The 27,955-nt window shown below is 35.4% G+C and overlaps 2 protein-coding genes across 2 annotated transcripts in view; one reads left to right on the top strand and one right to left on the bottom strand.

Moving 5' to 3' along the window:
• Nucleotides 1–9,192, bottom strand: part of nsun2 (NOP2/Sun RNA methyltransferase 2) — a 33,077-nt gene extending 23,885 nt beyond the window's left edge. Inside the window, exons 1-7 of the mRNA XM_051136002.1 lie at nt 8,953–9,192; nt 8,575–8,732; nt 3,972–4,076; nt 3,742–3,847; nt 3,581–3,652; nt 3,373–3,457; nt 3,079–3,271 (exon numbers count right to left, since the gene is read on the bottom strand). Coding sequence (XP_050991959.1) covers nt 3,079–3,271; nt 3,373–3,457; nt 3,581–3,652; nt 3,742–3,847; nt 3,972–4,076; nt 8,575–8,732; nt 8,953–9,036 — 803 coding nt within the window. The 5' untranslated portion in view covers nt 9,037–9,192. The remainder of the gene's footprint in view (nt 1–3,078; nt 3,272–3,372; nt 3,458–3,580; nt 3,653–3,741; nt 3,848–3,971; nt 4,077–8,574; nt 8,733–8,952) is intronic.
• Nucleotides 9,193–10,027: 835 nt separating this feature from the next.
• srd5a1 (steroid-5-alpha-reductase, alpha polypeptide 1 (3-oxo-5 alpha-steroid delta 4-dehydrogenase alpha 1)) lies at nt 10,028–27,538 on the top strand. The gene is made up of 6 exons (XM_051136019.1): nt 10,028–10,419; nt 10,554–10,720; nt 14,080–14,181; nt 17,718–17,868; nt 19,145–19,218; nt 26,975–27,538. Exons 1-5 carry the CDS (start codon nt 10,109–10,111, stop codon nt 19,209–19,211), a joined length of 798 nt encoding a protein of 265 aa, XP_050991976.1. The 5' UTR covers nt 10,028–10,108; the 3' UTR covers nt 19,212–19,218; nt 26,975–27,538.
• Nucleotides 27,539–27,955: the final 417 nt, after the last annotated feature.

The raw sequence follows: 27,955 nt of genomic DNA, 5'->3' as shown, positions 1-27,955 counted from the left end.
GAAGAGATTCACTGCTCAACCGAAAACACAGAGCTCTGGCATGCGTGCATGCCTCTATAATTGTGATCCCATATTCACTGTGGTCATAATCACTTCAACTTCATATCGGTGTACAAGAAAAGCAGCTTCCTGATGTTTGACTACACACATGCACACACAATGGTGCTCAGTAAAGTCAAACAGAAGAAAATAAATCTACAGCTTGAATGGTTAATCCACATTAAAAGTAACTAGACTGATCTCTCCGCAGCTTATTTTGGCCCATAACCACTTAGAAGAGACCAGCAGATGACATTTTAAGCAACCAATAATCAAATAAAAACAGACTATAAGGTTGAAGCTTCTGGGAAGTTTGTGGGAAGATCAACACAGAATTTTATGTTTTTTCCTGAAGGATTTGGCAGGTAGAAACACATGACAGATGAACAAACCCATTTCATGCATACTAAAAATCAGTTCCCAGTTATGTTCTTAAAAGTTTAAACCAGACTTTCTTTATGGCATCTATGGCTCAGATGATTTCCCCAACAATACACTGCCAAAATAAAAATTATTTTAAGTTGGGTTGTATGTGTTTGTGCAGTGTTTAGTATTATTTATATAATACTATAGACCAATTTGGAGTCGACGTCACAGTTACATCACTTGCAGCTGCTGGGCAATAATTCGATAACGATTATTATCGTGATATAATTTTCCTCGATAAAGCGATTTGAAGAGTTCGATAAATGTTTGATATAATTTTTGTGCGCCAAAAGCGGAAGGAAAAAGCGCAACTCATTTGAATCGTGCCACACAGAGCATTTATCCACTCGGACCAAAGTTCAAACTGCAGCACTGCGCGAGCTCACTAGAGAAGATGCATTTATTATCTCAATGCGGCGTGGACGTGGCTGGAAAAACCGACCAGTCGCGACCACGTCGTTTCCGTTATGAGTGCAGCTGCCACGCGCTTACGTTTGAAATAACAAACTTGAGGGCGCAAAAGAAGATAGGTGAACAGCTCCGTCACGCAAGCACTAAACAGAACTGTGAGATCCAGTGAGAAATACTTAAATTCAGCGATGAACACAAATGACTCTGTGATTAAAACTAGTTTAAAGCTGTGTGCAACAAGACAGTCAGAAGGCTTTTCAGTCTACACATTCACATTTTATTACAGGAGTAATGGTATATAATTATAGTATATATGTATTTGTGATTAAGCTATAGCATGTGTGCATTTATACTGAATGTTTTTAGACCGTTTTTTATACAAATAGGCTACCTATAAAACCATGTAGTTATATTTTTACCATGGTATTACCATTATGTGCGGTTTTAACTGTGTTTATCATTATTTTAAATGTATGCTTGCAACTATGGGAGACCAATGCTTTAAAAAAAAAAAATCTTGTAAAACTGAGGTTGCTACAATTTTTACAGATGTTACTGATTGATAATGAACTAAAATTTACCTCTGCATCCTCAAGCTACTATTAATTGTGCATTTCTAAGAGACAAAAAGTGATATTATTATTATTATTATTATTATTATTATCATCAGACAACCCAAACCTGTTTCTTGATTTGAAACAATATAACTCATTAGAATATGCAGAAATGATTTTTTCTATTTAGATATTTATTTTGTAAAGGAAAATTAATGGTCTGGTTTGGGCAAAAATGGGTAAAATCAATGGAATAAGAGGAGAAAAAAAAAATACTTTGTGTCTTTTGACGTCAAAATCGGAATGCAAATAATTTTTAGAGAATACTGTAGTCAAAGACGCTATCTGAAACTAAACGCAGACATTTAAACGGACATACTATGGATGAAAAGTGCTATGATCACTCTACTTTTAAAGCATAAATTAGATTTAAACAATAGGTCTACATAATATTCACATATGCTGTTCATATGGGACATATTGTATTAGCCCTACAAATTTTTACATAACATTTATTTTATCTCTCAATTTTGACTTTTTTTTTTTCTCTTCGCAAATGCAAGTTTTTATCTAATTATTCTGACTTTATAACTCAGTTTAACTCAAAAATAGTGAGTTTGTCAATTCCGCGGAGAATTGAAGAGCCAGAAGTGTGGGATCTAAGCCAAGGGGAAAAGCGAGAATGACAAGATGTTTTTCCTTATTAAAACTGTGAGATATAATCTCGGAATTGCAAGAATAAAGTCAGAATTTCGAAATATAAAATCATTTTACTTTTTATTCTTTTATTCCATGGCTCTATAGACTGAATAACAGTGCTATTATTGCTGGGTGACAAGCTCTTGTAATATGCAGAGAACATTTTGAAAATTACATATAAAATCAATACAATCTATAATCTTCTTAAAATGTAAACATTTGGGACCGTATCCATGTAATTCTCTAGCCATAAAGGCTATCTCTCCGGGGTTTTCTGCAACCATGATGCGCATGCATCCCGAATGTTTACAAACTTACAACTGGTCTATAGTATTTTAATGTTTGGAATATGCTTTTTTTTTATATTTTCAGTATTAATTTAAAGTTTTAATGTGCGCTTTTGTCACTGTTATTAGATTTAATTTTTTTTATTTAGCTTTAATTGTTTTTAATTTCAGTTTTATTAATTTTAGTACTAAAACGTATGGCTGCAGTCATGATCATTATTTCTACTTCTCTTGATTTATTAAGCATGATCGCTTGCAAAATATTTGCCTGCTGGTTATTTATTATTATGGTTTCACTTTAATTTGCCATTTGCATTATCTTGCATTGACAAGCCTCTGCAAGCTTTCATGGATGTGGTTGCCAGATTTCAAGAGTCCAAATCCCCCAATCAGAGCTTTTTCCTTAAATGGACATTTTCTGGCCTGATGTTTACTTAATCTTCCCAACCTGGCAACCACACACACACACACACTCTCCCTGCATTATGAAAAAAGCACTGACGAGCTGAAAACACTGGCAAACATTTAAGTTAGAGTTTAGCGTTCTTCATCCTGCTCAAATAAAAGTGTAAAACAGCCAGTGTTCTCTTTCAGTCTATTGTTTGCTGCGACTAAATCTGCTAGCAAACCATGCAAGTTGCCATTCTCTTAATTCTCCTCACCTGCAGGGTACGTCACACAGAATCCGGTCATAAAACAGGACTTCCTTCTTTCCGTCCTGATCAAAGTGCAGACGTGGAATGCTAGAGGCATCATGGTTGACCACCATAATGCATGGACTGTTCAGTCTCTTGGCCTGGTGGACCAGCAGGTAACAGCGCTTGTTATCCACATCATTGGCAATTACAAAACCCTCTGAAGACACAGAAGAAATGGAGGACAACTATGAGATATGATCATCTTAAATCTGTATTAGATTCATTATGTCAAGTCCATACTAATAACTGATGGTTTACCAGGGAAAGGCACATCCATGTCAGAGTGAAGCATCTCTATTAGTTGAGCAGTCTTTGATCCTGGAGCTGCACACATGTCCAGAATCTAGAAAGCAGAAAGAGATGAGACCTCATAATCATAAAGATTCTCCCAGTGTAGAAACCACACAACACAGGAAGCATTCAGTTGACTTAAAGAAAACTTATGATGGTGTTGTTGAAGATGTACCTTATGCTGAGGCTCAATTTTCAGTAGAAGAGGAGGAATCATACTGACTGCTTCCTGTCTGCTAATATTTCCCTGATAAATGAAATAAGATTTAAAAGAAAGGTTGATCAAATATGACATTTGCATTTATTAAAAACCCATGATGCTCCACAGATATTTACCGATTCAGTTTCGCTGACCAAGAACTGGTGGAATTTCTCCAGGAGTGGAGATTTGCGCAGAATCTTTCTGCTCAGGTTAGTGTGCCACGCCAGTTCATCAGGATACCTAGAACAGCATGGTGAGACTAAATGCCATGCCTGAAGTGCCATGTTTTACAGATTTTCCAATAACATTTAAAGCTAATTTACAAGTACAACACATATGCAATGAGTTTTTTTATCCATCTTACCAACTTAAGGGCTGAGGAGCCTCAATCTTCTGCCCATCCACCTCGAGATCTTGAACCTCTTTAAAGTATTTCTCTTTAAGAGTGTGAAGGATTTCTTTGGCATGACTGATTACAGGGGTTGAGAAAGGGATAAATCATAAATGTATAATTGTGAGGGTGTAACAATATAAATCATATAACACAAATATAATAATAAATATCATGTCACACTACACCCCAAAACAAAAATGCAACAATATGTATATCGTGGACAGCGACAATATGCATTGTGCATAGTTCATCTAAAATGAAAGTTTGAAGGTTAATTTTAATGTCAAATATGATAATAGTGCATCAATTAGGGCAAACTCAGAAAGTCAGACAATAGATTCCATGATTATTAATTATTAATAAATGTAAACAAAGTTCTTGAAACTATGAAGTCAGGGACAGAGTGCAAGCATACGTTTCTAGCATAATTCTGTGTTTTTAGTTCAGAAGAATGATACATATTTTTTATTCTGGTGTCTCTATCACACTTTGCATGGAAGAAATGAACCAAGCTCAAGCTTATTTAAAACCAACCCTGATGTAAAAGCTAATTTAGCATTTTAACAAACAGTACTTTCTTATAACGGTTTATCATATGTGCAGTGTTATTTAATATTATTTATATTCTATTACGGTATTTATTATTTATTTTTACTTTAGTTGGTCTCAGGATCTAAGCATATAAATGATCAGTTTTATTTGTACTTTTTATCATGTGTCAAGTAATAATTACATTTTTTTGGGGGGTAGTTCACCTAGAAATGAAAATTCAGTCATTAATTACTCGTGTCATTCGGAACACAAATTAAGATATTTTTGATGTAGTCTGAGAGCTTTCTAATACTCCATAGACAGCAACACAACTGACACGTTCAAGGCCCAGAAAGGTAGTAAGGACATCGTTGAAATAGTCCATGTGACATCAGTGGTTCACCTGTGATATTTTGAATCCAGAGAATACTTTTTAAGCTCACAGAAAACTAAAAATAACTTTATTCAACAATTTTTTCTCTTCAGTGTCAGTCTTCGACAGGCATTTATAAGAGTACCATGACACATGCGTGTGCATTCATCTGCTTAAAGGCGCAGTGCATCCAGGTTCTACATCAAAACATGGAGGTGTCCTACATTAGCAGCACTTAGTGTAGTGTTTTTCAACCCTGGTCCTGGGCGCCCCCAACCCTGCACATTTTGTGTCCCTCCATATTTAAACACACCTGACTCAACTCCTCAGCTCATTAAAACAAACTCCAAGACAAAACCACGAGAAGGCAAGCCTGCAACGATTAGCCAAAAAAGTGCAACAGCTAATGCTAAAGCTTCAGGTCTGGCAGTACGTGGAAAAGGAGACCAGATGCCGTTTTTTTTTTTTTTTTTGAATGCATGTCAACAGAGGAAAGGCTTCACTATCTGTAAACATCTTTAAATTGTTTTACACTAAACAATAATTTTGGATTTAACCATTTTTAGAGTTTACCATAAAAAAAAAAGCTGTTTTATAAGAGAAGTCACTGCTTTTCACAACAGGTGGGCTTACAGGACTCCTTACTTATTCCTATGGTATCCCTAAACATCCCTAAAGTCCCTTTAAGTCAGTTCTTTAAGGCCATCTTTGAAACGTCTCTCGGGCATGCAAGTGCAGCTCCTATCTCTTTGAATGGGGAAACATCACATTCTCCAAAATTGTATACCAAGCTTACGATTTAATTTCATATTTGCAATCTCCAATGAAATCTGACAACTGCCTCATGAATATTGTTCCTTATGGTCCAATAGCATTTAAAAAAAAGCTTATTTTTCAGGCGAGATCGGCCAGCGCGCATATTCTACAGTCTTTGGTGTCGCATAACTCTGACTGAAATTCAATGACGTCAATGCTGTAATTAATCGGATTGGTTATTAAGGGACACATGATCCAAGTTAGCCATTATGCTTTCTCCAACAGTAGGTAATACAGACCCACTCATCTCCCAATAGTAGGACAATCTCTGCTCCAAGCCCTGAAATTGGTGCATCACGGATAAGGACCAGGGTAGAAAAACACTGACCTTGGGTGACCATACGTGCCATTTTTCCCCAGACACGTCCTGGCCAGGATTTTTATATGTGACCCTGAACCACAAAACCAGTCTATACTAGCATGGGTATATTTGCAGCAATAGCCAGAAATACACTGTATAGGTCAAAATTATTGATTTTTATTTTATGCCAAAAATCATTAGGATATTAAGTAAAGACATTTTGTAAATTTTCTACCATAAATATATCAAAACTTAATTTTTGACTAGTAAAATGCATTGCTAAGAATTTCATTTGGACAAATTCAGAGGTGATTTTCTCAACATTTAGATTTTTTTGCATCCACAGATTGCAGGTTTTCAAATAGTTGTATCTCGACCAAATAATGTCCTATCCTAACAAACCATACATCAATGGATTATTTATTCAGCTTTCAGATTAAGAAATGACCCTTATGACTGGTTTTGCGGTCCAGCATCACATATTACCTAAATCATCCAGGTTTTGGCTTTGTTCGTGTGCACGGACCAATCGGTGTATGACATCAAATACTGTGAGAGCTACAGAGAGCAGATGGCTTCTTACGCTTTCGAATCTCTTTGACTTTGATGTCAAACACTGATCGGTCTACGCAGCATCAATTTATGTCAACCGCACCTAATATGTATGCGTATTTGCAATGGTACTCTCATGAAAAAGCATCGAAGACTGACACAGAAGAGAAGAAATTGCTGAATAAAGTCATTATTTTTGTTTCCCTTGCACACAAAGAGTATTCTCATAGCTTCATAACATTACGGTTGAACCACTGATGTCACACAGACTATTTTACCAATGTCCTTAATACCTTTCTGGGCCTTGAACACGTCAGTTGCGTTGCTGTCTATGCAGGGTCAGAAAACTCTCAGATTTCATCAAAAATACCTTCATTTGTGTTTCGAAGATTATTGAAGGTCTTACGGGTTTGTAATGTCATGAGGGCAAGCCCGGATTAACCATACGGGCAACTGGGCAATTGCCCAGGGGCCCACGACATCTAAAGGGCCCAGGACAGCAAGGGCACGAGCAAAATACTGTATCTGTAATCTCCTGCTTTATATTTAACAAACTGTCCACCCGGGCTTTTGCGCTGCACAGAGATATGCTGCGCTGCCTATGACTTTGAACGTGAGTTGAGAGCGGTTGAGAGTCAGTCTCATGCGGACTGACCAATGAAGAGAGGGCCTCAAGTTAAGACCCTCTCCTCATTGGTCAGTCCACATGAGGTGGGTCAAAGCTTACGCCGAGCCCGAGCGCGTTACGTGACGTCAGGCGTTGCTACAACAGAAAAAAAAAAAAAAAAAATCAGACACAATGGAGAAGCTAAGTGGGAGCACGAAGCGAAAATTAAAAAAGGAAAAGGACATCAGAAACGCTGAAAATTTAAAGTATATACCTATATACTCAAATTCAAACATGCACTTCCTCATTATTTAGGACTAAAGTTGTGTGTTTTGCCAGATTATATAGCATTTATTTTATCTTGTCTTCTTCAGAGAAATTGTTTTGTGTATTTAGTATTGTGTAGTGTATTTATGTAGCACTAACATGTTTAACTGGTTAATTGTGCTATAACATGTTGTTGTTCTATTTTAAAAACAAGTTAAATGAGCTTAGGATCAAAATGTTTATGATCAAATAGTGATACTGCATTTTATTTTTTTATTTTTTCCTTGAGGTGCCAGCTTTATGAAAATGCTGTAAATTGTTGTGGAGGGATAACTGGCAGATTTCAAATTGTTTGTGTTGGACTAATAACTTGATTGCCTTGTCTTCTGTGATAGCTCTATCAATTCCATACATTTCTATTGGGAATAAGTGTTGTTAAATAAACGATGGTTTGAAAGTGGTTGCTTATCTATTCATTTTTTGTGAAAATGGAGGATACTTCCCTCCCTCTCAATGTAGTGGGTCAATTTTACCAGATCATACACAGATGCTGATGTGTTTTGTTTTCATAGCATCATATGTGAGTGAATGTCTTTGATAGGGGACATAGTAGTGCATTTGTAGTTCTATGAGCATTTAAATATTTGTAAATCAAAATATGATGACAGTTAGGATTTGAAGTATTGAGTATATTTACTGTATATTACAGTAATATATTCTATATATGACCATATTATGGTGATCCTGGGGTCGTGATGATGGGGCCCTTGAATATTGTTGCCCAGGGTACAACAAAGTGTTAATCTGGCCCTGCATGAGGGTGAGTAATTAATGACAGAATTTTCATTTTTGGGTGAACTATCCCTTTAAGTATCATATATCAAACAAAATTGTGACATGACTGCATTGTTACACACTGTCCTCTGAACTATAGCAATATGGCTTCATCTATGGCCTGAAAGCAGTGTTGCTGATGGTCAGCAATAAATTACAAGACTTTAAAAGCAGTAAATAAAGGTTAACTTAAATTTTAAAACCACTGAAGTCATAGTTCAAACAGCGTGGCAGTCGAATCACTGTTCGCCATTCAATTAAATCTTTAGACCTGCAGAAAATACCAGGTCACCTCTTGTATCCAGTGATCCGTATTGTAGCTGGCAGTGGCTCCCTCATGGCCTCCATGAACTCCTCAAACTCTCCCTCAGGAACAATCTTTAGCTCTTTGTAGTAATGCTCAAAGAGTTTGTTTTCCTTGATGATCTCAGAGTATCCAGCTCCCCAACCCTGGCAAAAGAACCCATGTGACTGACTATTACTACTTACATGCCATTTACCATGAGATTACGCTGAAACTGTTTTTGTTATACATAGACAATCACAATACTATAACTATATGATAAGTGTATTCACCGTGCAACATATTAATATAATTGTATTCAGAAATGAATCTGCAGTGTTGGCACTGGGCAGAAAAGTAAGAAGCTAGAGCAGTTAGCAAACTCACAGCATCATCTCTGCTTCTTTTCGCCTCTGGTCTTCCATCTCTGTTCTGCTGAGGTCTTTGTCTGTTTCTGTTTCTCCTGCCCATGTTGGACACGCATACAACTCTGGATATAAACCTGCGATGCGTTTTGACTGACTATCTAAAAAACTGCACTTCTAAGCTCCTGCTGAATTCACGTGTTCGTGACGCAATCTAAACAAGCGCACGCACATCCGACTGAAAGACCCCTTCCTTGGCGTCCGCGTCATTGCCTGACTTATATGCAGAAGCTTTTCTTTTTCTACCTTTAAACGTTTGACCGTTAATCCTAATAAGAATAAATCACAACATACAATAATACAACTATAAAAAATAAGTATTTCAAATTCTGTATGTCACTATAATTATACTACGTTTTTCTGTAAAATATTAAATTTGGCAAGCATCAGTAAAAGACGAATAAACAATAAAATCTATCTCTTAATAGTTACTAAAATAAGTCGCTTATGCAGTACTATCTTTTATGCAACTATAAAAAATAAAAAAAAAGGCAGAATGACATATAACATGAGGTTTCATCGTGGATGTTTTCTGTATTTCAGTATTTCATTCTGTATTTCACTATAATTATACGGTTTTCTGTAAAATATTAAATTTGGCAAGCATCAGTAAAAGACGAATAAACAATAAAATATATATTTTAATAGCTACTAAAATAAGTCTCTTATGCAGTACTGTCTTTTATGCAACTATAAAAAATAACAAAAAATAGGCAGAATGATATAAAACATTAGGTTTCATTGTGGATGTTTTCTGTATTTAGTATTTCATTCTGTATTTCATTATAATTATACTGTTTTTTGTAACATATTAAATTTGGCAAGCATCAGTAAAAGACGAATAAACAATAATAATATAATATATATTTTAATAGCTACTAAAATAAGTCGCTTATGCAGTACTGTCTTTTCTCTATTGGTTAGAATTTAACAACTTGCATATATTAGGGCGTGTTTTGTCATATGCCCCGCCCACCGCTTTTCTTGATTGGTGAAACCCGTGTTGTGATGGGCGGGTCTTTCCGGTTTTTCTCCATGGTGTCAGTTTGTTTTGTGCACGAGTTACAAAACATTACCTGAACCTTTCTGTTACTAAAGCGCTGTTTCGAATAGCAGTTATGGACGCTATTCTTGAGACATTATTCTCCTCGGAGGAGCAAGAACTGTACGTTTTGGATTGTTTATCGTACTTGATGATGGTTATGGCAGTCATAACTTTTGTGACTTTACTCTTTGAGCACGTTCCCTATGGCAGATATGCATCGAGCAGGTATGGATTCCCTGTGAATGTCAAATTGGCCTGGTTCGTTCAGGAGCTGCCGGCTTTTCTGGTGCCTTTGAGTTTGGTGCTGTGGAGTTCATGTGCAAAGATAATGCACCTGCCCAACCAATTACTTCTGCTCATGTTGTTTTGCCATTATGTGCAAAGGTAGGATTTTTCCTTGTTATAATAATCTATACATGTACGAAAATGCCTGAGTGCATAATCTTATATTGTCATGCCAGTGTCTGTTTTACACAATATCTATTTTTAACATGAACTGAGGCATTTGTTGCTCCTAGGGCCCTCATTTACCCATTTTTAATTCGAGGAGGGAAATCCACACCATTCATCTCATTTATCCTGGCCTTTGTCTTCTGCATCTATAATGGGTACCTGCAGGCAAGATATTTGAGCCACTATGCAGATTACCCACCTGGTTGGGTTACACATCCCTGTTTCATCATAGGTGGGTGCCAGTGAGTAAATATTCAGTGTCTTTCTATCATTTTGTTTGTTCTCTTTCATATAAGATAGAATCTATTGTCTGTTTCTATAAACTTTTTAAAAGATGATGTTGAAATGTATCCATCACTACCCGTGACATGACATAGCATATTTACTGACTCTGTTGGTCATGAAAGAGACATAAATACTACTCGAACACTGACCACTGCAGGGTATAGAACAACCCAAATATTACAAAGTATTACAGAATACATGTATAAATCACTAGTTTTTCTAAAGTAAAACTGTCCAACAATGACACCAATGAGGTAAAGTTACAGCAGGAGTCTGCATCTTTCTCACCTCCCCTGAGCCCATTGAGAATGAATGGGGGAAAGTCACGTGAGAGGAGGCAATGCCTCCATCACAGTATGACTGGATCAGGGTTATGACTGGGTGTAATTGTTTCACGTGATAAATCCCATCTATTGTGTTTCGTGATCAGCCTGAATGAACAATATAATTGCGTTAATGGGAAGACTAATTAAAGGAGAAGTCCACTTCCAAAACAGGTTGTCTTTCTTTCTTCAGTCGTAAAGAAATTATGTTTTTTGAGGAAAACATTTCAGCATTTTTCTCCATATAATGGACTGATATGGTGCCCCGAGCTTGAACTTCTAAAATGCAGTTAAAATGCGGCTTCAAACGATCCCAAATGTGGTTGTAAATAATCCCAGCCGAGGAAGAAGGGTCTTTTCTACCGAAACAATCTGTTATTTTTTATTTAAAAAATACAATTTAAGTACTTTTTAATCACAATCCCTTGTCTTGTCTTGTTCTCCCTGAACTCTGTGTATTCTGGCTCAAGACAGTTAGGGTATGTTGAAAAACTCCAATTGTATTTTCTCCCTCAACTTTAAAACTTATTTTTAAAATCATCGCTGCAGAAGTACCGACCCAGTCTTTGCAAAGTGAACATGTAAAGATCATCAAACACCCTTAACAAAAAAGGTAAAACAGCGATATAGGATGATTTTGAAGTTGAGGAAGAACATGAGATGGGTGTTATTCGACATACCCTAACTGTCATGAACCAGGAAAAGGGGTGAGTACATTATATGTGAATCTTTGTTTTGGAAGTGGACTTCTAGTAAGTAAACAACACATGCATTTAGATATTACCACTTGTCAAGTCAAAATCAAGCGTCAAATGGCCTGAAAACATGATCTGTGGGTTTTTAGCGAGGAGTCAGCTTGGTGAAATTAAAGGTATATCTCATGCTATATGTCTGTGACCAATGTTTACAGATCTCTGATGACTGATGATCCGAAAATAATATGAAAAATCTGAACATCATTTTAGAAATAAAATATATAATTGTTTAAATTAAATATATATTTTAAATTGTTACTGCCTTGAGTTATTATTTTCAAATAAATGCAAAATGGTTAAAGGAGAACAAAAAATTAGAGATAATGTACTCACCCCCTTGTCATCCAAGATGTTCATGTCTTTCTTTTTTCAGTCAATAAGAAATTATGTTTCTTGAGGAAAACATTTCAGGATTTCAATATAGTAGACTTCAGTGGTGCCCCCAAGTTTGAACTTCCAAAATGCAGTTTAAATGCAGCTTTAAATGGCTCTAAATGATCCCAGCCAAGGAAGAAGGGTCTTATCTAGCGAAACGATCGGTTATTTTCTAAACAAATTGACAATTTATATACTTTTTAACCTCAAACTCTCCTTGTGTCTCATCTCTGCGATGCACATGCGTAATCTGTGTAATCTGGGTCAATGCAGTTAGGGTATGTCGAAAATCTAATTTTCTTCTTCAACGTCGAAATCATCCTACATCGCTGTTTTACCCTTTTTTTTGTAAAGGATGTGTGATCTTCTCTGTATGTTAACTTTGCAAACACTGGGTTGGGTCTTCTGCAGCGATGCAGGACGATTTTGAAGTTGGGGAAGAATACGAGATGGGAGTTTTTCAACATACCCTAACTGTCATGACCGCTTTGAACCGAATAAAAAAACAGACCTAGACAAGACGAACGTTTGAGGTTAAAAAGTGTATAAATTGTCAATTTGTTTAGAAAATGACGATCATTTTGCTAGATAAGACCCTTCTTCCTCTGTTGGGATCGTTTAGAGCCTTTTAAATCTGTATTTAAACTGCATTTTGGAAGTTCAAACTTGCGGGCACCATAGAAGTCCACTATATGGAGATAATTCCTGATTTTTTTCCCCAAGAAACATAATTTCTTGGAAGTGAACTTCTCCTTTAATGGGAAGACTAATTAGAATTAGTAAATAAACAATTCACACACAACTCACCACTTTGTCAAGTCAAAATCAAGCTTCAAATTGCCTGTAAACATGATCTGTGTTTTTTTTTTTTTTTGTGAGAAATCAGCTTGGTGAATTTAATGGTAAATCTCTGTGTCTGTTACCAGTGTTTACCCGAGCTCTGATGACTGATGAAAATAAGTTTATTATGAAAAAGAACAGCTGAACATCAGTACATAAATAAAATGAAAAATATTTTTGAAATTGTTACTGCTTGAGTTATTATTTTGGAATAAATGTGAAATGCCAAAAAACACTAAACTGATGAGATTTATACTTGGTTTTAATACGTAGAGTAGCCTATTATTAAATAGTTGTAAAAATACAATATAGATTTTTATTCTGGTAGTGTAAGGATTATTTAACCAAGACAATGTGACTAAGACATGAATTTACATTTAATCAAACAAAAAAAAAATGTATGCACTTTGCTGCCTTATTTCAGAGCACCACTACATGCCACTGGTATAGATATTGGTAATCTCTCTGAACTCTAGCTGACCTGTCATGGTTGACCGAATATTATTAGCCATTCTGAGTATTCATCTGTATTCCCTACAGGCTTTTGTAGAAATCAATTTGTTAAAGTATAGATTAAATATATCATTTTGACTACATATTGGTATACATTGTATGCTTTTTTTCTTCATAAATTAATATTTTATTGAGCTTTTGTATTGATCAAAAAATGTATTAAAAATGTATCACGGTTTCCATAAAAATATTATGTGGCAGAACTGTTTTCTGTGCTGATAATAATAACAATAAATGTTTCTTGAGCAGCAGATCAGTATATTAAAATGATTTCTGAACGATCATGTTACACTGAAGACTGGAGTAATGATGCTAAAAATTCAGCTTTGCGTCACAGTAAAATTACATTTTAAAATATAATCTATATTCAAACAGAAAACTGTTATTTTAAATTGTAATAAATTGTAGTGATATTTTACAATATTCCAGTTTTTACTGTATTTTGACTTTTTTTTACAATGGTGAGCATATTCTGAATGTACATCTGAATGTTTTTTCAGGATCTTCTCTGTGGTTCGTGGGATGGATCATTAATATTCACTCTGACCATATTCTCAGGAACCTCCGCAAGCCTGGAGAGACAGGCTATAAGATACCTAGAGGTAATGCAACGATTATCATACTGACAGCACCATTTATGAATTGCAAATGTGTTAGAGTGGGAAGTGTGGCCTAAAATCTTACACTGAAATGAAGTGTTGGTGCACAGCATTATTACATGTGTCATGCAGCTTTACCTTTTCATTCTATCATAATATATGAATATTCTTAATTGATAATGCAGTGCTAATACACATATCGAAGAGCATTCAGAAGAGAACACAAATCATTTGAAACATAGCGCATCCATGCAGCTCAGTGCTGTCAGCTCAAATAGCTGGTCAGTGCTAAGGCGTCCGCTTCAGTGCTGGTTTGAGTGTTAATGCAATGCAAAAAAAGCCTGTTTTGCTTTGAATCTGGCTTTGACTCTGAAAGAAAATAAAAATAGATGCCCTTTCTGTTTATGACTCATTGCCTCAGCAACTTGTCAGGACCACCCCACTCCACAGATCCTAATAGTTTGTGACATATACTTCTTTCTCCTTTCCCATACGGTTAGTGTCCATGCAAGATGCAAATGCAGTCATCTCTTACTACATACATTTTTCTTTTTTTTTTTGAAGCAAAGGTTATTTTGAAGGCTTCACAGGTTATTAGGGCTGGGTATCGAGTTCGATACTTTTTAGGCACCGACCGAAATGCCTCGATACCACTGAGTATTGAAAAAGCCTCTTGTAGTTCAGTACCAAACTTCAATACCTATGGGGTTAATCTCATCAAGCCTGCAGCACTAGGTGTGTTCGACTAGAAGCGGTGCCGCGCAGATTGGCAGTTTTCACACTGAAACGCGGAATGCGCAGCGGCAAAAGTTAGAGAGGGGTATAACTGCAGCCTGGAGATCTCCAAATAGGGGCGGGAACTCCAAAACGGGGTGGGTGCTCCAAAATAGGGCGTGGCTTCCTCCCTTTGACAGACAGGCACGTGACACGCATGCACAATTTTTCCCCCCCAATCCACTTCGGCGCAAACCCCGCCCCACAGCTAATTCTAAAGATTTTATTGGTTGTGTCAATCACAGTGTTGATTTCCTACACTATGCTACAGAAAGCTAACCCCTACACCTACCCCACACCTTATCCTTAACCTTACCCAGTGAAACTGACTGCACAGCAGGATTGGTGCTGAATAGCGTGGCAGATAAACAGTTAATAAGATTATGCGATATGACACTGTCGGGCCCCAACCGGACCTCACCGGAAAATTGGACCTTTTTAGCTACATCCAGCGGCACTACCCACTCCTACCCTGCAAATTTCAAGTCCCGAGACGCCCCTGTTGCTTAAAACAAAGTGATAGAGTAAAGCCTTTCCTCTGCTCGCGTGAGAGCTCGTGGGTGATTCCCGTTTATATCATTAACCACTGGCCACAAGCTTTGGGGCTCTGCTCTCACTGAGCATATTTATTTATATAGAATAGTTTATTATCGGGTTGTCAAAAGGTACCAGGTTCGGTACTTTCGGTACTGAAATTTAAAAAAAATGTCCATTACCTGCTCAAAAATCGCTGCTGAGTCGATTTTTAAACATGGCTGATTGGCCATAGTGTTCACGCGCTCAACAGACATGACTGATTGGCTACAATGATAAGCGCTTCACGCTCCTCACAGAGCGCTCATACATAAGCCAAACGGGAGAAAGCCACATCTGTCAGCGGATCCGTCTATATGCAGATGTATTAGGGATCCACTGACACACGTGGCTTTCAAACGGGAAATGGACGTTTTTAAAATTTCAGTACCGAAAGTACTGAACCCGGTACCTTTTGACAACCCTAGTTTATTATATTTGAGATCAACTACAAACTATGTTTAATTTTTAAAATTTAGATTTGAAATGTTAGTCAATAACAATAGGCTGAAGCTTCAGCCAATGGGGAAAGTCTTTGCACAATGAGACCACGCCCCATTTTGGAGATTTTGCCCACTTTTGGAGTTCCGCCCCATTTTGGAGATCTGCAGTTATATATACTTGAAAAGTTCAACTAATTTGCTGCGCGTGCACTTTGTTCTACGCAGCAACAAACCGTCCCCGTGCGGCGCATCCACAAGAGCGATCCGAAAGCATACAAAGTGCAGAGCCACGACAAAATCGAACACGCCTGCTAGTTTACACCGGTTACACTCAGAGATGTGGCTCACACGTGAGGCTGTAGCGTAACAGCATTACAACCCTCTTAGATGAAAGGTTATGTTTACACTAGTGCGTTTTTGTTTAAAAAATTAAAACAGTACTCATCCATACTAGCATTTCAGAAATATCTGTCCATACTACACGACTGAAAGTGTGCGTCACGTGATCATTTACAAACACTGTAGCATGATGCTACATAAGACAATAAATAAGATTTATATTCCACTTTTACTCAAAACTCATTTTAAATTACCAGCGAGTGTTTGTAATAACTTCCGTTTGCCGTCGAATGTGTGTTTTGGCCGTGTAATGTTGTTGAAATATGTCAGAACAGCGACTGCAGAAAAGAGAAGGCATATAACGTTATACATACCGACAGACAGCGCTGGAAGGTGCTAGTGCTTGTCAGTAAATTTGTGGAAAATGAATAGAAATTATAATTCTGTCTGAGGTATGCATTTTAAAATGTGAATGTAGACATCTGAGCCGCTGAAGATGCAGTAGATTATGTTTGTTTGTGAAGGGAATGCGCCTCCCGATCTACATAAATGTGTCTATGTTCGCACGAAGCATTCGTGATCCAGCTTCACCTACAGCAGAAGTGAGTATAAGGGGTTTATTATGAATTTTTGCGATCGCCTTTCCTAATAATGTGCTAGTTAGCAAGTTTAGCTGCTAAACGCGGCTAAATGCGGCTAAAGTAAACAGGCTGGTCTCTCCACAGAGAGAAAAGAGGGGCGGGGCGAGCAGAGCTCATTTGCATTTAAAGCAACCTCAACCAGAATGGGATGATATTTACAGAGCTGATTTTGACAAGGTAAAAAGGGTGTTGTTTTACACTACCATTGAGAATTTTTAACCAAAGTGTATTATAGACTTTTTATTAAGACCCTAAAGAATCATATCAACTTGTGGAAAATGGGCATCCGATGACCCCTTTAAAATTGATTTCATAAAATATTGAAAAAAATATCGTTCAGGAACCGGTATCGGTATCGGCATCGATATAAAAATTTTTTGAACGATTCCCAGCCCTCAAAAAAATTTAAATGCCAAAAAAAAAAAATCACTTTGCACATTACAAATAAAGTGAATCTGAGCAACAAAAATTAATTGAGTCTGCTAATAGATTGAATTGTTTACACAAAACGAGTGGATTTAAAATGATTTTGTTATGTCAGTGTTGTTTAGCATCCTAAGGCTTGTTTTTGATTAATGCGATGCATAAGTGATGACTGACGTGATGAATCAGACATGCTTTTTGTTTGACATATTAAAGCAGACAGCATGCTGGTCAGATGGTTTCACACTTAATAAGTCTCAAGGATTTGAAAGTGTTTCTTATTGCTTTGTAAACAGATGTCTTCTATTCAAATGTCTCTTAACTCATAACTATTTTCTGTTTGTAGGAGGCTTGTTTGAGTTTGTGTCAGGAGCTAACTTCTTTGGTGAGATTGTGGAATGGGCTGGATTTGCTCTGGCCGGTCACTCGATACATAGTGCAGCTTTTGCTCTCTACACTTTCATTGTGCTGTCCAGCAGAGGAATGGACCACCACAAGTAAGACATTACCATATGAAACAATGCATTCTTGCACAATGTGATTGCAATTATAAAAAAAAAAAACTTTTGTATGCTTTCAACTCTCATATGTCTGAGTCATAATTCAAGAATTAAATTGGAAAAAAAAATTACATGATAAATAAGTAAATAGGAATATGAAGCCTATTTTAGGGCATTTTTAAGACTACACTGAGACTTACTGACTACATTGTCCCCACAATAATTCTGGTTTTGAATTGTTAGTTTTTGTGTTTTCATTTCTGAAAAATGACATAGACGTACACTACCAGTCAAAAGATTTGTAATGTTTTTTAAAGAAGTCTGTTCTGCTCACCAAGACTGCATTTATTTGATCCAAAGTACAGCAAAAACAATAAACATTTAAAATATTTTTACTTTTTAAAATATGTTTTCTATATTTTAAAATGTAATTTATTCCTGTGATTTCAAAATCCAAATTTTAGCATCATTGTTGCAGTCACACGATCCTTTAGAAATCATTCTAATAGTCTGATTTGCTTTAAAAAAATAAAAATTAAAAATTAAAATAAAAACATTTATTATTATTATTATTATTATTATTATGTTGAAAACAGCTGAGTAGAATTGTTTCTTTGACTAATAGAAAGTTCAGAAGAACATTCTAAATTGTAACATTATAAATGTCTATCATCACATTTGATCAGTTTAAAGCATCCTTGCTAAATAAAAGTATTAATTTCTATCATTTCTTCCCTTAATAATAAAAATGTTTCTTGAACAGCAAATCAGCATATTAGAATGATTTCTGAAGGATAATGTGACACTGAAGACTGGAGTAATGATGCTGAAAATTCAGCTTTGAAATCACAGGAATAAATTATATTTTAAAATGTATTCAAATTGAAAGCAGTTATTTTAAATAGTAATAATATTTCACAATATTACTGTTTTTGCTGTATTTTGATTCAAATAAATGCAGGCTTGGTGAGCAAAAAAAAAGACTTCTTTAAAAAGCATTAAACATTTTACTGTTCAAAAACTTTTGACTGGTAGAAAAAATGAAAACTAATGCAAAACATTAATACAAACTATATTAACTAAAATTAGAATTGATTTCAACAACTAAATAAATATTTAACTACTTAAATTATCTTTAATTATTAAAAGAAAATGTATATATATTTTTATTTGTTTTTTTTTCTGTTATATACAGATTAACCCATAATTATTTTTGTTGTATGATGACATCAGTATCTGAGATTGTTGTTTATTGTGTCATTTTATTTTACAGGTGGTATCTCACAAAATTCGAAGACTATCCAAAAACAAGGAAAGCGTTAATACCGTTTGTGCTCTGATCCTGTGGTAAGCCCAGCCTCCACACTTCCACAGAAACAATTTTACCATCTTTTGCCCATTAAGACTGCATAACAAATTTTTGAGGGAACGTTTTTTGAGGGAAAAGCTTTGTATACAGAGATTGCGTTAAACATTACACAATAATAACAACTCAATTCTACAAGATAAAGAATTGATTTATATTATATAGCACGTACATTTATGAAGTGCAAAAACAGCTACTATGAGAAATCATACAGTGTCTCAGATGAGATAAGATGAGATACACATGGCAGACAGCTGCTACCATCATCCAGACGCTTCCTATTAACAACCTCTTCGTCAAGACAGTAACAATGTGTCTGCAAAATATGGACTTTCTGGACGTGCTGGATACAAGGCTGTCCGAGTTAAGGCTCAGAAGAGACGATAGATTAGACTTGTGACAACAGCAGAACCATCAATCATGTGATCCAAAATGTGAATTTGCCATTCTGTCTATTTGGACTGTCAAAATTTCTGAAAACTGGAAAAAATATAAATATTCCTAGTTAAAGGAGAAGTCCAAATCCAGAACAACAATTTACAGATAATGTACTCACCCCCTTGTCATCCAAGATGTTCATGTCTTTCTTTCTTCAGTCGTAAAGAAATTGTTTTTTGAGGAAAACATTTCAGGATTTTTCTCCATATAATGGACTTATATGGTGCCCCGATTTTGAACTTCCAAAATACAGTTTAAATGCGGTTTCAAACGATCCCAAATGCAGTTGTAAACGATCCCAGCTGAGAAAGAAGGGTCTTATCTAGTGTAACAATCCATTATTTGAATAAAAATAATACAATTTATATACTTTTAATGCCAAACGCTCGTCTTGTCTTACTCTGCCTGGACTGTTTTTTTCTGGTTCATAACAGTTATTAGGGATGTCACAATACTTAATATAATATCGAACCGTTTGGTACAACATCCACGGTTCAGTACGCGTGTGTGAATTGCGTCTTTTTGGTTTTGCATTTAAATAATTTCCTTGTTTTATTTCTCTCGAAAATTGCAGTGTGTGCCCATAACTTCCCCATTTTTATTGGAAAAATCAACTCTTGCAGAGCATCTTCCCTTCTAATGAAATGCAATGATAAGCCTTTCTAAACTTGTTGTCCAACAAAAGAGAACATCATAACTTATTTTTACTTCACAGCATCAGTCGAGTGTTTGAAATAACTTCATTTTCTGATCTGATGTGGCTTCTTATCATAGAATGAGGCAGAAAATATATTCTATACTGTATGTCGATTATGGCTTACAAATATCATTATGAAAATACCCGAGATGCTTAAAGAACAAAGATAAACCATATATAACTGTAGACGAGTGTTTATTGTACTTACATTAAATCATTCAAAACGTTTAACATTATGCCTTTATCGATATTAGAGAAGCTGGAACGGAACTTAATCAGTGATACTTCTTTGACACATGTGGATTTTCTGCTCGCAGGGCCCTCTGGCATCCAGTATGAATGAAACCCATCCTATTTTGCGTAAAAATCTGAAAAATAATACCTCTTTCAAAAGAATATTAAGCAGACATTTAATAATCCATGCGTTTTCCAGTGTACAGAGGTTTACAGAAGTATTTTGTTGTTAATTAGATGCAAAAAAACACTCTGATGTGGCAAGCTATCAAAACCGAACCGAACCGAAAACCGTGGTTAAAAACCGAGGTATGTATTGAACCTTGGACTGCATTGTTGCATCCCTAACAGTTAGGGTATGTTAAAAAACTCCCATCTCATGTTCTCCCTCAACTTCAAAATCGTCCTATATCGAAGCCGCATTTAAACTACATTTTGGAAGTTCAAAATCGGGGCACCATATCAGTCCATTATATGGAGAACAATGCTGAAATGTTTTCCTCAAAAAACATAATTTCTTTATGACTGAAGAAAGAAAGACATGAACATCTTGGATGACAAGGGCGTGAGTACATTATATGTGAATCTTCGTTTTGGACTTCTCCTTTAAAGTAAAATGTTTAAGTGTTATGAACGAAGATTTCAGTTTAAAAACTGGTGTTGTGTTTACTGATTTATGTCTCAATTTTTAACCGCCAAAAGTGGAGTGTTTAGAAGGTTTAAGAAATTAAGTTGGATGAATTTCAACAGGGGCACATTGTGTAAATTATGTTGTCATAACACTCAATGGGTTTATGATTAAACGTCTTCATTTGTCATTACCATAAAGCCTTTAGTTGATTCTATCTTAACAAACGCACAACTAAATGCACCTTCTGTCAAACAGTTTTTTCCCCGTGACGTTTGACTTTTCAGTCAACTGTTGGCAGGGGTGATATGCAGTAGGGTCAGTGCATGAAGCTGTCAAAATGAAGTATTAGATCAATAACCAGAAGTATCCAGAGAGCGAATGCTGCTCTCAAAGAAATAGAAGCGCATGCCTTGCCTTAAAAGGACAGCGTTGGTTATTTACATGTACAATTTCTTTTGTTTTGCTTTTATACTTCATTGTAAGATACATACTGTATGTAGAGATCATGCACATCATGGTGGTAGTACCATATCTTTTCTGCATTTAATGTACAACAGCATTATGACACAAATTCAACTCAATCCAAATAGCTACAGCTGTTTTTGTATATAAGTTATGCTTGTAACGTCATCATTTACCATCGCCGACATGTTTTGACACGCAGCAGGTGGGCTCTCATAATACCTTCAGGCCTAATGTATGAAGTATGGCAAGAGTTATGTGTTGTATGTCAGCACTGTCAGCAGTGAAAAGGGTTGTGTTCATTTACTCTGGAATGTGGAAGGTCATATAAATTGCTTATAAACATCCCGTTGTCTATAGTGTCATACTGAGAAAGTTGTGCAATAGTTTCACAACTATCTTTTTAATAATTCAGCTTTTTATTTTAAGCATATGTATTAGATACAGTTGAGGTCAAAAGTTTACATCCCCCTTTAAGATTTTGCAAAATGTTAATTATTTTACCAAAATAAGAGGGATCATACAAAATACATGTTATTGTTTATTTAGTACTGACCTGAATAAGATATTTCACATAAAAGATGTTTACATATAGTCCACAAGAGAAAATTATAGTTGAATTTATAAAAATGACCCCGTTCAAAAGTTTACATACACTTGATTTTTAATACTGTGTTGTTACCTGAATGATCCACAGCTGTGTTTTTTGTTTAGTGATAGTTGTTTATGAGTCCAGCTGTTCTTCAGAAAAATCCTACAGGTCCCACAAATTTTTATATTTTTTAGCATTTCTGTGATTTGAACCCTTTCACACTGAGGACAACTCAGGGACTCGTATGCAACTATTACAGAAGATTCAAACACTCACTGATGCTCCAGAAGGAAACACAATGCATTAAGAGCCGGGGGGTGAAAACTTTTGAATTTGAAGATCAGGGTAAATGTAACTTATTTTATCTTCTGGGAAACATGTAAGTATCTTCTGTAGCCTCTGAAAGGCAGTACTAAATGGAAAAAAATATGATATTTAGGCAAAATTAGTAAAATGTACAATCGGTTCAAAAGTTTTCAACCCCTGGCTCCTTCTGGACTTTCAAACGGGGTCATTTTTATAAATTCAATTATTATTTTCTCTGGTGGACTATATGTTAACGTATTTTAAATAAAATATTTTATTCAGGTCAGTTCTACATAAACAATAACATGCATTTTGTATGATCCCTCTTATTTTAGTAAAATAATTAACATTTTGCAGATTCTGAAAAGGGGATGTAAACTTTTGACCTCAACTGTATAAACTGTAGGGCAAAAGTTTGTAATATATATATATATATATATATTTTCAATTTATTTTTAATAAAAAAAACAGTTTTTTTTTTTTAAAAACAAGAGTAAAATTGTGAAATAGTATTACAACATAAAATAACTGTTTTCTATTTTAATATATGTCAATATATTAAACTAGTTTTTTTTTTTTTTTTTTTTTTTTTTTTTTTTTTGTAACTGTATACATTGTAGGCCAAAAGTTTGTAATAATTTCTGTTTCTTATTTTTTTATTTTTTTTTTAAATGTTTTTGATCAAAAATAGAAAAAAAGTTATTTATATTGTAATTATATTTTACAATTTTACAGTTTTTTTTTTTTTTTTTTTTTACTATTTTAATATATGTAAATACATTCAAATAGAAAACTTTTGACTTTAACTGTATACACTGTAGGCCAAAAGTTTGCAATAATTAGTTTTTTATTTATTTTTTTTGAAAAATGTTTTTGATCAAAAATAGTAAAAAACTGTAAAATTGTAAAATATTATTACAATATAAAATAATTGTTTTTTATATATGTAAATATATTAAAATAGAAAACTTTTGATTTCAACTGTATACACTGTAGGCCAAAAGTCTGTAATAATTTGTTCTTTTTTTATTATTGATTTTGAGTAAAAAAACATATAATTTTGAAACATTATTACAATATAACATAACTGTTTTAATATTTTTTAATATATTTTAAAATGAAATTAATTCATGTGATGCAAAGCTGAATTTTAAGCATCATTGATTTAGTCTAAAGTGTCACATGATCCTTCAGAAATCATTCTGACATATAATGATTTAATATGCTTAAGAAACACTTCTTAACATTGCTTAACAATTTTATGTAAACCATGATACACTACCATTCAAAAGTTTGGGGTAAATACTAGGGATGCACCGTTCCCGATACTGAGCTCCTGTACTCGTACTTGTTAAAATGCCCCGATACCAAATGCCGATACCACACAGCATGTGACAAGTGCGTATTCAGGCAAAGAAACACTGACAACAGAACAACAGCAGAATTGAGTCATTATAGATTAAGGATGTCTACGAAGTATATGTATGCAAGTAACATAATGTTAAACATTCAGTATCAACGCTAGGAAATTCATAACGAGTGATTCCCTGCATTATTACAACAGAATGCGTGATTACAGTACTAAGCCGCTGCAATGTTTAATGCTATTAGAGCAAAAAAATAAATAAATAAATTTGAACAGTGAAAGTAACAGAACATATTTTAATGGGCATAATTAAGTGTAAAAATAAAAGTAACTAAGGGATATATAGTCAAACCAAAAATTATTCAGACACCAGATATACACCACCTAATTTTTTTTTACTAGTGGGTGCAGGACACAGGTTATGATAATGTGAAAAATGTCTGATAATGTGAGAAAAGGTATCTGAATAAATTTTGGTTTGACTGTAATTATTTGATAAATGAAGTTAACCAACAAACATTATACATATTCTTGCAACATTGTTTGTTAATAGTCATTTAACAACAGTGTGTTGATTTGTTTAATAGTAGAATAGTGCCACGTAGTTTAAGTGAAAGTTTGTGTACTTAAAAGCAGGAGGCTGTTTTGAGACTTTGTGTAACTGAATGCTAATGAGTAATAGTTCTGCTCCCTTTTTGTTAAAGGGGTCATCGGATGCCCATTTTCCACAAGTTGATATGATTCTTTAGGGTCTTAATGAAAAGTCTATAATACACTTTGATTAAAAATTCTCAATGGTTTTGTAAAACAACACCCTTTTTACCTTGTCAAAATCAGCTCTGCAAAAATCATCTCATTCTAAGGGGTTGTTCTTTTAAATGCAAATGAGCTCTGTTCACCCCGCCCCTCTCTTCTCTCTGTGGAAAGACGGTCTTGTTTACATTAGCCGCATTTAGCCACGTTTAGCCGGTAAACTTCCTAACTACCATGTTATAAGGAAAGGCGATCGCAAAGATTCATTAAAAAACACTTATACTCACTTCTGCTGTAAGTGAAGCTGGATCACGAATGATTCGCGCGAACATAGACGGATATATGTAGATCGGGAGGCGCATTCCCTTCACAAACAAACGTAATCTACTGCATCTTCAGTGGCTCAGATGTCGGGAGTAAACGATGACCACTATGTTCATTATTACATCCAGCAACACAACACCTCAATCGCTCAATCGGAGATATTCTTGTCTAACTTACATCCCTGCTCCGGCATCGAAACATGGAAAGTTACTGGACTGTTACAGCTGATCTGAGGTAAGACGCTCATGTCAATCAACTATCGTGGGAGCGGCCTCTGTGGGTGTGACGCCACAACGACAGGCATCTGAGAATGGCTGGATTTGAAAAAGGGGATATTATTTTTACAGATTAATTAAAAACCACTGCATGGATTTTTATCATTATAGGGTAGATTTGTACATGTACTGCCAACACACATTAATGTTCAAACAACATGAAACTTTTTATTTCCTTTATCTGGTTATGTTTACATTTTGTCTAAAGTGATGACATTGCCTTTTTTTTGTTAAACCAAAAAAATGTGTATATTTATGGCTTGGAATAGCCTTCTGTTAAAGGGGTCATCGGATGCTAAGTTCACTTTTTCATGTTGTTTGAACATTAATGTGTGTTGGCAGTACATGTACAAATCTACCCTATAATGATAAAAATCCATGCAGTGGTTTTTAATTAATCTGTAAAAATAATATTTCCTTTTTCAAATCAAGCCATTCTCAGATTCCTGTTGGTGTGTCACACGCACAGAGGCCGCTCCCACGATAGTTGATTGACATGAGCGTTTTACCTCAGATCAGCTGTGAAAGTCGGCCCTCTTTGTTTCGACGCTGGAACATGGATGTAAGTTAGACAAGTGTATCTCTGATTGAGTGACTGAGGTGTTGTGTTGCTGGATGTAATAATGAACATAGTGGTCGTCATTTACTCCTGACATCAGCAGAAGTGAGTATAAGGGGTTTTTTATGAATCTTTGCGATCGCCTTTCCTAATAATGTGCTAGTTAGCAAGTTTAGTGGCTAAACGCGCTAAAAGTGAACATGCTTGTCACTCCACAGAGAGAAGAGAGGGGTGGGGCGAGCAGAGCTCATTTGCATTTAAGGCAGCCTCGACCAGAATGAGATGATTTTTGCAGAGCTCATTTTGGCAAGGTAAAAAGGGTGTTGTTTTACACTACCATTGAGAATTTTTAACCAAAGTATATTATAGACTTTTAATTAAGTCCCTAAAGAATCATATCAACTTGTGGAAAATGGGCATCCGATGACCCCTTTAAAGATTTTTGTGTTCATCCTTACTATAGGCAAAAAATAAAACCTCCCTCCAAATTAATTGCACTTTCATTGAAACCAAATCTAAGAAGTATCAGGTATCGGTACTCGGTATCGGCAAGTACACAAATGAAAATAATCGTACTCGTATCGGTTTGTAAAAAAGTGGTATCGTTTCATCCCTAGTAAATACAAAAAAAAATTAAATGAATACTTTTAAGCAAGGGTGCATTACTTAAATTAAAAGTAGCAGTAAAGGCTTTTATAATGTTAAAAAATTGGTATCAAATAAATGCTGTTTAATAAACGTTCTGTTCATTCTAAAAAAAAAACAACAGTATGGTTTCCAGAAAAATGTGAAGCAGTACAATATGAAGTAGCACAACACAATTATCAACACTGATAATAATCAGAAATGTTTCTTGAGCAGCAAATCCGCATATTAGAATGATTTCTGAAGAATCATGTGACACTGAAGACTGTAGTATGATGCTGAAAATTCTGTTTCGCCATCAATTTTAATAATTTTTCATAATATTTCTGTTTTCATAGTATTTTGCAGACTTGAGCATGAGGTTTCTTTCTTAATCTTAATCATTCCAAACTTCCGAGATGCCAGTGTATTTCATCTTTCATTTCTTGACACTGAAGTTCAAAAAACTCTTCTAGTTGATTCCCCTCAGATGTTCGTGGTCAATCTGGAGCTGTTGGAGGTGTCACGTCGGGCGGTGAGCAATCTGTCCGCCCGTTCTTTGGAGAAATAACCCCAGCCTCAGGCAAAGCAATGATGAAACCCCGCTGCAAACCACATTGCATGCATACATAACCTTTTGCAACACCGAGCAACCCCCTCACATGGGGTTTAGGCTTTGAGTGATGTAGAAGCATGCCAAAGACTTACTAAATAATGTAACATTCAAGACTTGCAGCATTGAAAAGTCACTGTATGGATTAACCAACTGTGCATGCAGTGTGACAGCAATGCACACCAATGGTGAGCACACGACACGAGATGTGTGTTCTGACAGTGCCGGGCTTCCCCCATCTTACACATGCTGCACGTGAGCTGAAGGCAAAGCAGTGGTTGCGTAATCACCGTGGGAGGAGCTTATCGCTGCTTTCTTCTTCAGCATGTCAGATTATGATTTATTATCATCAACAGAGAATGGGTGTTTTTTCCTCGAAAGCACGATGGCAATTTAGCCATTAGGGCTCCCTTATTTCCAGGATTTTTTTTGTCATTATTTGCAATAAACAAATTGATTTCAAACTGGAGCATGAATTTGTTTTACTTAGATTAAGTAAAATTGCTGCATATTCTAAATAATACAATCAGTTTCTTCAAGTATTTGTGTACTGTGTTTAGCTGTAAAATGTTGGTTTGCGGCTTCTTTTGGCACAGCACTAAAGCAGTGGGTTACGTAATTGATAATAAAAGCCATAAAAAATATGGCTTTTTCTCTAATGTGTCTCTCAATAATTGTCAGCAGATTCTGTTTGTTTGATTGTCTGAATACATTCTGCATATGTGCGGCATCAAGAAAACAGCTTTTTTTGCATATGCTACTTTTTTCATATATGTTTTTCTTTTTTATAAATGAAAGAAAGTATTTAAAAGATAAGATTATTTGTAATGATTGTTGTTTTTTT

Source organism: Labeo rohita, chromosome 19 (assembly GCF_022985175.1).
Source record: "Labeo rohita strain BAU-BD-2019 chromosome 19, IGBB_LRoh.1.0, whole genome shotgun sequence".
Classification (NCBI taxonomy): domain Eukaryota; kingdom Metazoa; phylum Chordata; class Actinopteri; order Cypriniformes; family Cyprinidae; genus Labeo; species Labeo rohita.
This window is presented reverse-complemented; position numbering and strand designations above follow the sequence as displayed.

Excerpts from the sequence above, each read along its gene's own strand:
- srd5a1 (XM_051136019.1), top strand. The coding sequence starts at position 10,109 with ATGGACGCTATTCTTGAGACATTATTCTCCTCGGAGGAGCAAGAACTG. Across the intron at positions 10,721-14,079 it reads ACATCCCTGTTTCATCATAG|GATCTTCTCTGTGGTTCGTG; the intron begins GTGGGTGCCAGT and ends ATGTTTTTTCAG. Across the intron at positions 17,869-19,144 it reads AGAGGAATGGACCACCACAA|GTGGTATCTCACAAAATTCG; the intron begins GTAAGACATTAC and ends TTTATTTTACAG.